This window comes from Dermochelys coriacea, chromosome 6 (assembly GCF_009764565.3).
Source record: "Dermochelys coriacea isolate rDerCor1 chromosome 6, rDerCor1.pri.v4, whole genome shotgun sequence".
NCBI classification, from domain to species: Eukaryota; Metazoa; Chordata; order Testudines; family Dermochelyidae; genus Dermochelys; species Dermochelys coriacea.
In genome coordinates, this window is record NC_050073.1 from 83,061,089 (window position 1) to 83,073,868 (window position 12,780).

General features: G+C 38.4%; 1 protein-coding gene across 21 annotated transcripts in view; it reads right to left on the reverse strand.

Annotated features, from left to right (window-relative positions):
* Nucleotides 1-12,780, reverse strand: part of SLC25A21 (solute carrier family 25 member 21) — a 376,779-nt gene that overhangs the window by 24,015 nt on the left and 339,984 nt on the right. For all 21 annotated transcript variants that reach the window (XM_043516969.1, XM_043516956.1, XM_043516962.1 and 18 more), the window contains one exon: nucleotides 5,872-5,938. In XM_043516969.1, coding sequence (XP_043372904.1) covers nucleotides 5,872-5,938 — 67 coding nt within the window. The remainder of the gene's footprint in view (nucleotides 1-5,871; nucleotides 5,939-12,780) is intronic.

A 12,780-nucleotide genomic window follows, 5' to 3' on the forward strand; every position in this document is an offset into this window, starting at 1 on the left:
TACTTTTTTAACTTGCTGGCAAGAATACTGTGGGAGACCATATCAAAAGCTTTGCTAAAGTCAAGATATATCACATCCACTGCTTTCCCCAGATCCAGTTATCTCATCATAGAAGGCAATCAGGTTGGTCAGGCATGACTTGCCCTTGGTGAATCCAAGTTGACTGTTCCTGATCACCTTCTTCTCCCCCAAGTGCTTCAAAATGGATTCCTTGAGGACCTTCTCCATGATTTTTCCAGGGATGGAGGAGAGCCTGACCAGTCTGTAGTTCCCCGGATTCTCCTTCTTCCTTTTTAAAAGATGGGCACTATATGTGCATTTTTCCAAACATCCGGGATGTTACTAGGTTGCCTCCCCCATTCAGTAAGGGTCCCACACTTTCCCTGACCTTCTTCTTGTTGCTAACATACCTGTAGAAACCCTTCACATCCCTTGCAGTTGCAACTCCAGTTATACTTTGGCCTTCCTTCCATGCCTGTATGCTCGAGCAATATTTTTATACTCCTCCCTATTCATCTGTCCAAGTTTCCACTTCTTGTAAGCTTCCTTTTTGCGTTTAAGCTCATCAGAGATTTCTATGTTAAGCCACGCTGGTCGCCTGTCATATTTGCTATTCTTTCTGCACATCGGGATGGTTTGTTCCTGTGCCCTCAATAAGGCTTCTTTAAAATACAGCCAGCTCTCCTGTACTCCTTTCCCCCTCATATTAGCCTCTCAGGGGATGCTGCCCATCAGTTCCCTGAGGGAGTCAAAGTCAGCTTTTCTGAAGTCCAGGGTCGGTATTCTGCTGCTCCCCTTTCTTCCTTTTGTCTGGATCCTGAACTCAACCATCTCAAGGTCACTGCTGCTGATGCCATCCAGAGTAACTACTTTCAGAACAGTAAATTCTTGCCAGAATGATGAAGTAGGACAGGAGAGAACTTTCAGGGATAAAGAGGGAAGAAGGGGATCCAAGTTTCAGGTAGAACCTAGAAATATTACAAGTAATATTCCATATAAGTTTCATGGTTTTATATTTTTGAGATAGATGAGAATATGCCAGGCTTAGAAGGACTATAAAGCTCACCAGACTTGAGTCTCCCATAATTATCAAACAAGTGTCCAGTACTTCCCTGTCAAAGGATGGTGACTTTGATATGAGGAAAAAAAGAAAAGGAGTACTTGTGGCACCTTGACATGAGGCTTTCAGTACTAGGGGAAGAATAAAGCAAAGAAAAATGGAGGTTCTCAGGGCTTTACCACAGATGTATTCTGGGACTTTCTGAACATTTATTAGAAACATGGGGCAAAAGTTACCACCTCCCCACCTCTAAAAAGTAAGTAACCAACAACGTCTTATCTTCCAGACTCCTGCCCAATGTTCCTGCTGCAGTGCTGAATGTGCTCTAGCATTCCATTATTTTTACTAAGCCGATTCAAGCCAATGTGGTATCTCTTGGTCCGCTGTTCAATTGGATTCCAACTACAAGGCCAAGATTGTGTGTGGAATCTTCTCCCACCTCTTCACGTGCAGCCAAACTATTCTGCCATGCCAAAGGAAGCAATGGGAAATGTGTCCAGAACTGATGTATGTTTCTTGAGAGACACAGGGAATGGAGTTTTCCTATTAAACACAAGGAGGTGCTTGACCCAGGTAATATGCCCCAGCCAAGGGAGAGAACCTGATACCCCAGGGACTTAGTTTATCACAGAGCTCTGCATATAAAACAACTCTTACTCTACAACATGTGTCACTGGAGCATAAGCAGTAAATACCACACTGGCATTTCAACTTGATCCTGGTGATGTGGGGACTTCCATGATTCAGGGCCCTGTGCTGCAGCAAGTTTGGTAGCATTTTCTGAACCAGATCTGTTTTCTAGTTTCTAGAATCACATCAGGTACAACAAAGGACCAGACATGAATGGGCTAATGTAACAATGCTAAACTTAAAGCGAGAATAAAATACATATTACATATCTATGACACAAATGTAACCCACACACTACATGGGTTTGGTGTTCTGTCCTCTCTAGTGGCACCAAGACCACTTAGAGATTAATGAGTCTTTTCTACAGCCTTAGCTAAAAGCCAGTTGGCTTTTAGCTCATGCAGTAGAGACTCATGCACTAAGCTCCAGAGACCCCAGGTTCAATCTCACCTGACAATGCCCGGGATCTGTCAGTGTTACACACTGTTAAAACTGTGAAATCTTAGAGCCTGACACTCCAGCCACAGGATACAAATAGCTTCCTCTGTATTCAACAGGAATGACTCTTATACTCCAGCAGAAGAATTCAGCTCCTAGAATTTAATTGCTTTCCAGACACTGTATTGACTTAACAGCAATCTACAGCACATAGTGCAAATATGTTTAAGATCAATGCAATAGGTCTGTCAATAATCAAACAAGATAAAAGTGTTAGGCATAAACCTATAATTATCTTTATTGCTAAGTTAAATAACCATGAAATACACCTCTCTTAAACAGTATGCCATAATTTCCAGAGTCAATTTTACCTGTATGGCAAAAGAAAATCTCTGGAAAAATGTCAAGTACAGCAGGGTCCATTATGATACTGAATTAAATTCATTTCTTATTTTTATAAAGTTGCTTTATTCTCTCTCCAATGTCTTTCTGTAGAGTGCTACCCTTCCCACCTTTCAAGGAATTTCTGTTATTCCTTAATGTTTTCCACAGTCTCCTAGACCTGTGAAATGGCCATAAAAAAGAAGAAATATACTACCTGCAAATGTTTTGGTCTTAAAAATTTTACCTTAAAGTACTGATAGCTGCCTAAAGTCCCAAATAAAAGAACTGCTTAATAGTAACTCTTTCACATTATGTGAATAGAGGTTTTTTTTAAAGAAAAATAATCAATGCCAGTAAAAACTTTATATAAAATTTAGTTGGACATACCAAAATGACTTTGCGTGTGAATAATTTTGTCAAAAGGCTCTACATAGATAGACTGGCTTCTATGTTCCCAATTATTGAAGGGGATGAGCACCCGAAGTGCCTTTAATAACATAGAGTGAAGTAATTTATTTTACTATACAATTATATTAAGTTAACAGCTATCCTCACAAAGTCCAAAGAAACATATATTTAAAATATATGCATTCATATATCTAATAACCAATGCTGCCCATCTGGCAAAGATACACTTAAATCTACATTACACAGAAAAAAGCCAAAGTACTTACCATATGTCTCAATAACTTTAAGGTAAAAATATGCTTGAAACAAGATGTCTTGGAACAGATGCACAATATACATTTGCCCAAAAAGTTCATCTGTTAACCATTGCACTGGCACCACTGATTTCTGTTATCCAAGCCCAAGCTAACTCAGGGTTATAAAGTTTTCATCCTTCAGAAATATCAGCTTTCTTTTTAGAAAGGAAAAAAGAGAGATGGAGATAAAGAGACACAAAGACAGACAGACAGACAAAGGATCAAATCTCTTCAAAGGTGAACCCAGGTTTCTGACACCTAGCTTTAAAGTAAAAAATTGCATCAGAACACCTTGGTTTTAATGGGTTTATTTTTACATGCAAATAGATGTATCCAGCTAATACATTATTCCATGCAGACAATGCTACATTTCTTCTCAGCAGGAACTCTGCCTTGTTTATTTATCTTAGGGATCTTTAATTAGTGCAGTAATTTCATAATTCAAGTCACCCTTCCTGTACAATTGGAGCTGTGAAAAATATTCACCACCAAACCAGAAACCACACTGCCAGAAACCAGAAAATGTCCTTACCACGGTTGAGGCTCCCTCACTGATGTGAAAGGGAAAAGCTGGAGTTTCCCTAGTTACTGCTCAAGCCTCAAAGTCTTTTGCATGGATGTTGTGGTCCAGATCACCAACAGTTTCACAACCCAGCATACCTAAATGGGAAGGATGTATCCTGAGGCCTGTTAGAGTGAGTGGGGGCTACTGAGAAAGGGAAGGAGAGAAATGAATCTAAGAAACCAGTGATCTTCCTTGGTGTTTCATGTTCATATCCAAGAAAAGCTAAAGGAATTTTGAATCTACTTAGATTCTCTTTAGCCCAATGTCCGTGGGTTTCACAGAGCTCTAAGCAGGATGCTATAACTTGTGCTGTCTGGTAACAGCTTGCAGGAAGTTGCTCCATCAGCCAGGATCTCTGGAGCACATTGCACTCCTATCCTGACCCCTCCTGCCACTGAAATGCCCCCTCTGTGGAATACTGCTGCAGCATTTAGGCTGCTTTAGATCCTTTTTACGCCCACAGGAGCCGTGCAAAGGAACTTAAGGGAAGCCAAGGATCTCAGCATTGCCAATTCTCACAATTTTATTGAGATTCTTGTGATATTCGGTGTTTTTCTTAAAGCCTCAGCACTAAGAATCATGTTATTATGTGAGCATATCAGCTTTCATTTAGCAAAAACAAAAACGTGTAAGTTTTAGCTCTCATGATTATCAAAAGTATGCAGAAAATGTGAATCATAACAGCTCAAAAACCAGAGGACAGAGAGATCCTCACATTTATTATTCTTTAACATCTAATGATTTTTAAGACAATCTCATCACTTGGGGCCGGCTTGACTCATGACTTTTGAATGATTGGGGTTGGCAGTACTGGAATCTAGCCCAATGCCTAAACCTACCTTTTTACTTAGCATATACCAATATCTGTGCTCAGAAGCAACTATCAGACTGACTTTTTCACCTTTTACCAAATTAATGTGAAGAAAAGAAAGCACACGATCCAAGTTATTAGGAGGGTTTCAAAATTTCAACCTTAGACTCTGTACTGCAACTCCAAATTAAATACAGCCATAGTTTTTCTTTGTTATATTCAATAATTTTAAGAGACAGTGATTGTCTCATTTGTATTCAATATGATAATAACAGCAAGACTCTACCAAGAGATCTTCTTTAGGATTACGTGATGGAGCTACATTCTATCATTTTACACACATGTAATACCTACATAAGTGAAGGGGAACATTGTGTAATGACTGATGGCAGACTAAGGCCCAGATTGATCTGGGGCCTTTGGGGAAAGTAAAACAAAAAAGAGAGAAAATCCAATGAACAGCATTATGCACAGGAGGTCCTCCCACATGTACACATTCAACTGAAGAACCAAAAAATATTAATGCAGAAAACTCCACAATTATGTGGTGAAAGGTTTTAAATCATCCTAATAAAAGTAAAGTTGTAAGAAGCAATGTAGAGAATGAGGAAAGCATATCCGAACAAATAAAGTTATCATTTAATAGTGAAGGCAATTTGATAGGCAAGTATTCATTTATTTCTACTATAACAGAGCTAAAGGGCATAATAACTGTTTGCAGGATTGGGATTTGTGTCTATTAATATGGGTGACTGTAATACACAGAAGGGTACAAGAGGGCTTGTTTTTTTGAGTGATTGTTCTCAGAGTATAGGAAAACATCAGGAAGAGGGCACTTGAACTGCACTGACATAATGCTTAATAAATGTTTACTTTGAAGAGTTTCCTTTATGTTTGCATTCATACACATACATATTCCTAGGATTAGTTCTTTTGCATGTTGCTGAGGATTCACAATGAAGTAAAACATCAATAAAAAGCAAAACATATTAGGATAAATATTACTTTGAAGTCATAATTTGTTCTTCAGTAATGTCATGCATCTTGCTTAACTATATACTTAGTAATTAAGAGCTTGATGCTTCAGTCCTTAATCAGGCAAAATTTCCATTCTGTCATCAGTAAGAGTTTTTTTTCTAAGTAAAGACTAGAGGATCATGTCTTAATTCTAACATCAATCAGCACATTTCTTTGGTGACGGACAAATAGGACATTTTACTGTTACCGATGTTAGTTACTGTAACACTTATTTTTAAAAGGAGGAAATATAGTGCTTTACCTTCACTGCCCTTTTGGGTGTTTCAGCCATGATAGGAGGGAGTATGCCTTTGTAGAAACCAAACCATCTATTGGAGAAACAAACAAAGGATTTTTTGTACACATGTATGAAACAGCATTAGCTAACAGGGAATTCTATTTTCATTTCAGAATAAAGTAACTAATCTCAGAGCATTCCTAATTATTCAGAACAACCCTCACTGTCAATAGTGAAACTCTGTTTTCTTGCTTATTATGTAACTAACATGCTACCATTTCCACTATACAGTGGTGGAATGACAACTAGAAGCAGCAATGAGTAAACAAAAATGCAATCCACACAGCCTGTACAGTTTAGAAACCTGTTTAAAAGAAAAGAAGAAACTTCTTGATAATGAAGAACAATCACTTTAGTTTAATCATTCTTTCTGAACTTCTTAGCTACTCCTTCTTTCCACAGTAACGATGAAAATATAAAAGTTAGAGCCAAAAATGTAGATATGAGGGGCAAAAAGCATATTCAGAAAGTTGCATACAAAAAACGGCAGGCACCTGTTTAGAGGCTGGATAAAGGCCAATTTGGTTCTAAATGTTCGTTGAAATGTATGAAGGACATTTTATTTGACAATTTAATTTTAAAGATAAAATTTGTAACTACTTCAAAAAAGCATAAGAAAGTTAGCTAGTCATATAGAATTGACTGAAATGCAAATTTTTCATCTTGAAAATTTGTTTGGGTGATATAATGTAACTCTCTTAGTGTGGATCTTTGTCCCAATCTAGTGGCTGGTCCCCATAAGAGGTTAATGAGTTGTACAGCTAGATTTGGGTTAGTTGTACAGCTAGGTTAGTCCCAGTTTAAGTGATCAAGGCTTCTACTTTTTGCCCCCAATTTAGTAAGGCACTTACACACATGCATAATTTAAAGCATGTTGTTAGTCCCATTGCTTTCCATGGAACTACTCACATGCTTAAAATTAAGCACATGCTTACATACCTTGCTGAATTATGGCCTTCATGCTTAAGACACAGGTTCAAACCTCACTGTAAGCCCAAGTGGGCTCAGTTACAACTACATAAACCTACCTAAACAGTGTTGTTCTTACTGATTTTAATACATCAGTTTTCAGTTTATACTAAAATATCTTAAGTATGTTAATAATTAAAATTCATTCACCAGCACAGACTTTATGGTTTTTCAGTGTAGTGAGAAGATACAGAATTAAAGGAGAGAAAGCGCTCCACAGATCCATTCCCAGATCTGCCTCCACCATAGAGAAGGGAGGAGTGCCATCTCTGCCAAAGGCCCTCTTTGTTAAGAGCTGTGTAATCAGGTAGCCATTTGCAATGGACAACAACAACTTTATTGGTCTTAAAAACTTATGAACCATGTTACATATGCTTACATGCCAGTAGATGGTGCTCCTTCTATGAACTAGTTTCATAGAATCACATATATACAGTTATATACATAAGTCCCACCACACTCCCTGCTCTTTGTAGGCCTAGGGATAAGTGTGAGGGGACTGTGCGTGAGGAGGACATGGAAGTAGAGTTGAAGGGAAATGCATTTGTCCCCTTAGCAGTGGTCAACAATTCCACAGGAAAACAAAACTTTTCCCAATTGAGTTCCAGCCACTCTGAGGATGCTCCAATGGAGCTGCAGTGCCCAGGATCCACTGGAAGCTGCAGGGCACCCACATCTGGTCCCGGCCCTGTGATTCCTACAGCTTTCAAGGGACACACAGCCAGATTCAAGGCCTTGCCCCTTGTTTCTTCCATAAGGGTAAATCTCACTGTGACAGGATAAAACGCCAGAGGAAAGCATTAAGAGCTACCTGCCTCTCACATGATCAACAAGAGGATATAAGGAAAAAGGTATGTCTTCCATCTGGTGTGGAGAGAGGCAAGGGAAAATCCTCTGGGGACTGGAGTCTGCACTGGTCACAGGAATTGCTTTGTTTTTGGGTTACTCATGAGCCTTCTTGTGTTTGAACAATAAATTGTTCTCTGAGGCAAGAGCCTGAAATGAACTAAGGAGCAGCACTGTTTTTTCCCTAGACTGGTGCAATATCCCACCAGTTTACATCCTCCACTTTGATTAAAAAAAAAATCTGGAAGAAATGCTGCAAGAGGAACCCTGATGGGAAGGGATTAGTTACCTTCCACCCTGCTTCCCTCTTCTGGGAGGGCATGGTCCAGCACAAGGTTAGGAAAACAATATTCTGCTATGAAACAAGCAATTTTCAGTTTCACACTCCCTGTCACACACTCTCCCTGTCCCCGCTCCCCACTTCAGTTGAAAAGCAGCTGTCAATCTAGTAGGATGCCCATGGAACGATCAGTAGAGAAACCTTCATCATGTAATGCTGTACCTGCCCCATGAGGCATTGCAAACCCTTCCCAAAGCATCCTGCAGCCAGTTGGACAGGGGGAAAGCTACCCACAGTGCACTGCTGTCTGTGTCAATGCAAGAGCTGCTAGTGTGGATGCACATTGTTGACACAAGGAGCATAGAGTGGACATGCAACAGTGATTTAATTAAAGTGGCATAACTTTTGCTGACAAAACTCTGTAGTGTAGACAAGCCCTTAGATGCAGGCCTTCATCAGAAAACTGGTATTCAGAAAAATTACAGAGCAGCAGCGACAATCATTGCAACATGTAGTAAGAGAGAGAGGAAGTGACATCAGATCCCAAATTTGGGAAAATTGGAAAGAATTAAGAAGTAAATGTCTAACAGAAACATAACTACAGTGTTTTATTTTGTTTCAGCATTAAGGATCTAAATGAACATCACCATTCAATTGTATTCTGGGCAACAGCCCAAACTCATCTTTGGAATAGTTGATTTTGAAACATTACAGTCAATCATATCTTCTCAATTTGTTCTTCTTTCAGGCTTTAGGCATCCTTCTGGTTTCCATTTCTTGTTTGGAAGTCTTGAGTCATCTATCCTGGCAACATGACCAACCCAAACCAGTTATTTTCTCCAAATTATATTGAAATAGGGATCTTGCTTCATTTGTTGTTTTCTTCCCGTCTTTCACATAATTTTCCTTTTAAGGATCTAATACAAAGCTGAAGGCATGCATACAATATCCTCTTTCTTCTGCTGCTGTCAAATCCAAGTTTTTTACCCACATAGTTCTATAATTGAAACAATGACACAAAATACCTTTAGGGTCCTATTCCGCCTTCACTTACACTGCACCAATCTCAGAATTTGAATGAAAGGGCTGGATTTCATGGCTCTGTCATTTAAGGTTGGCAAGATCTGCAATGTGAATTCACAAAATTTCAGGCATCTTGAAGAGACGGTAATTTAGGTGGGATGCAGATGGATGTCCTTCAACAAAGGAGGGAAACATTCCCAAATGTGGTGAAAGTTACCTGAGTGTTTGCTAGGAAACAAGGTGTGTTCTTATCTTGTGTTAGCTAACACATTGTACATTTACAACTAACACAAGGTAAAATCATACTGATGACAAGGCAGTTGTATTTTTCACATGTGTTAGCAGGTTGAGGCAAGCTGTAGAGGTTCCTCCTCCACTCTCCCACAATCTCTACCTCAACTTGCAAACATGTATGAAAAATACATGTTATATGTTACCACGTTAGCAACCTAAGACAGCAAATTACATAGATTATCCTATTGATACCATTTTAATAGAGACATATTAGTTAAAGCTGTCATTGACACACAGAACCCAAAGTTAGTTCCCTTTGTTCTACCTCATAATTCCACAATCAAGACAGCCACAATTTTAGATACTTGTAAACAATATGACAAGTCATTTGTTTTCTTTCTTATGTACTTTCAATTACATTGCATTTATTTGCCTTTAAGACATCATTTAGTTTATTATACCAGTACTCTCAACCTTTCCAGACTACTCTATCCCTTTCAGGAGTCTGATTTGTCTTGAGTACTACCAAGTTTCACCTCACTTAAAAACTACCTGCTTATGAAATCAGACACAAAAATACAAAAGTGTCACAGCACACTATTACTGAAAAATTGCTTACTTTCTCATTTTTACAATATAAATTATAAAATAAATCAATTAGAATATTAATATTGTACTTTTGACACTGCACCCCATATTATTAATAAAATGTTATAATATGAATATGGCATAACTAAGATATGTTTTAAGCAAGATGGGTCATGTGAGATATCATTGGAAAGATTATGATTTGCTGAATGTGGTTATCCAATTTGTATTCATGTATCAGTCCTGTATCTGAAGTTAAGAATATTGACTATGTAACAATTACAACTGTGTGTGTACTTGGGGAACACCCACAAGACAGTAGGCAATCAGCCTGAACAGGCCATTAGGAAAGACAATGAAATGGGTCTTTGAAGATGCTCCCATCTTCCTGGAGTTCCTTTCTATGCACATTACAAATAAATCTTGTCTCATGGTTGTTTTGACACTGCAAGATCATGTGATCATGTCACCTGGTAGAGGACACCATCTTGAGCTGGTACTTTTCCACTGAAGGGGGATGGGGATCAGACTGGGAAACAAAAGGTTCCCACCATATGTAAATCCTATTTAAGGATGGGAAGGAAGTTAATCAAGGTGGCCAGCTCCTCTCCACTGCCTCCCCACCCAAGAAGGAAGACTGCTGAAAGCACCGGAAGAAACAAAGGAACTAAGCTCAGGAAAAGCAAGGGCTGAGTCCAGACTAAGCCAGGGGTCTAGCTTGTGAAGAGAAATAACTGGAACTCTAAGCTGTAGAAACTCTGCAACCTGCCTAAAACAACATTTAGGGTGAGAAATTGCTATTTGTAACTTGTTTCTTTAGTGAATTAAGTTAAGGTTGCATGTTTTGTTTTATTTGCTCAGTAATCTGCTTTGTTTTGTTTGCTATCCCTTATAATCACTTAACATTTACCTTTTATAGTTAATAAACTTATTTTTGTTTATTCCAAAACCCAGTTTGTGCAATTCATATCGGAGGGGAGGGGGGAGAGCTGTGCATATCTTCCTCCACATTGAGAGAGGGGGCGATTTTTATGAGTTTGTATGGTACAGATCTCTCTTTTCAGCTGAATCCTCCCACACAGAGCTGATTTCAGTCTGTGTCTACAGCTGGGTGTGGCCTTACCTGTGTGTGTGCCAGAGAAGGCTTGAGGGCCTGGCACAGCAAGAACAAGAGGAGGAAGCCTGAGCTGGTGGAACGGGTGGGGTCAGTGGGACCCCAGCATATCAAGTGGCATCCTGGGTGGGGGGTCCAATCTGTCACAGTACTTACACTTCAGTGTATAGTACATAGAGCAGTATAAACAAGTCGTTGTCTGTATGAAATTTTAATTTGTCCTGACTTCACTAGTGCTTTTTACGTAGCCTCTTGTAAATCTAGGCAAATATCTTGATGAGCTGATGTATACACCTGGAAGATCTCTGCATACCCCGAGAGGTATGCGTACCCCTGGTTGAGAACCACTGTACTATACAAGCTTTCATGCAGCCAAATCAATATCAGTTTCAGGACAGAAGATTTAAAAAAAAATCCACAACATATTTAAAGAATTATAATGTGTGTTAACACAATCCTAATCTTTTAATATTGTGAACACAGTGCTATAAAGAGTCTTACAAAAAAGAACACAATTTATTTGTGTGACACTTTTTTCATTCCAGAAATACAGTTCAGAGGTATGTATAATATAGGAGGTGCCTGAAAGCCCATTTCCTGGAAAGCTGGCCTAATATTTGTAGTAGTATTGATGTTGTGTTATATGTCCACCACAACACAAATGTTCATGATATAAGAAGCAGGGCAATCAATGAAAGAAGCCAAAGAGAAAGAAATAGGGACAATGTACAGTATGAAATAAGCAATAAAAGAAGGCGAGAATATCAATTAAATCTATTCTTAAAGCACTTCAAAAAATACAGAACTTTGGAGCAAATGGCTCAGAAACCATTGGATTGTCCATCAAACAGATTAAAAATCAGCATCAATCTATTTAATTCATTCAGAATGAGAGTCAGCAATATATTCACTACATACAGGTCAGATTATGAAATTATTGAGAACTATCATCCATGTGACATTTTTTTATTCTTGAAGAGAAATAAGTCCCTTCTTCATGAATCTTAATCACCTCTCAATATCTAGCTCAAAACCCTTGTTAATTTTTGGCTTTCTATACTGTACACTGAATTTAAAAGAGCTAGAGGACTCACCCATAAATAAACCCCTAACAATATGGAAAGATGAGAAACCTGGACCTTCCTCTCTTTTATCTAGCACAACAAAGTGAGAATTGAAAAAGGAGATCTATATTAAAAACTGGGCAATGTTCATATTAAAGTCAATTCTTCTCTCACACCATATATTACTCTCATATATTTTCCATGTTTTGCCATATTCGAGTGCTTATAAAAAAAATCCAGTGGGGGAAAAGTCTCATGATCTCTACTCTGTACCTCACAACATACCCAAGACATTCACTAGTGCTCAAAATGCAGATCTTATTCTGGCTTTTTGTTTCTAGGTTACTTATATTTTTTGCTTAAAACTTAACTAAGCAATACAATAGCATACATTGTTAAATGTAGGTTTCAGAGTAGCAGCCGTGTTAGTCTGTATTCGCAAAAAGAAAAGGAGTACTTGTGCGGCCTTACCTGTGTGTGTGCCAGAGAAGGCTTGAGGGCCTTAGAGACTAACAAATTTATTTGAGCATAAGCTTTCGTGAGCTACAGCTCACTTCACATTAGATGAAGTGAGCTGTACCTCATGAAAGTTTATGCTCAAATAAATTTGTTAGTCTCTAAGGTGCCACAAGTACTCCTTTTCTTATTGTTAAAGTAGAAGCTTTCATGTATTTTAAATGTATTCTATATTCAAAAATATTTGTAAATACTTGCTTTAAAAAGAGCTATGTTTGAAAGTCTGATAAATTTAAATA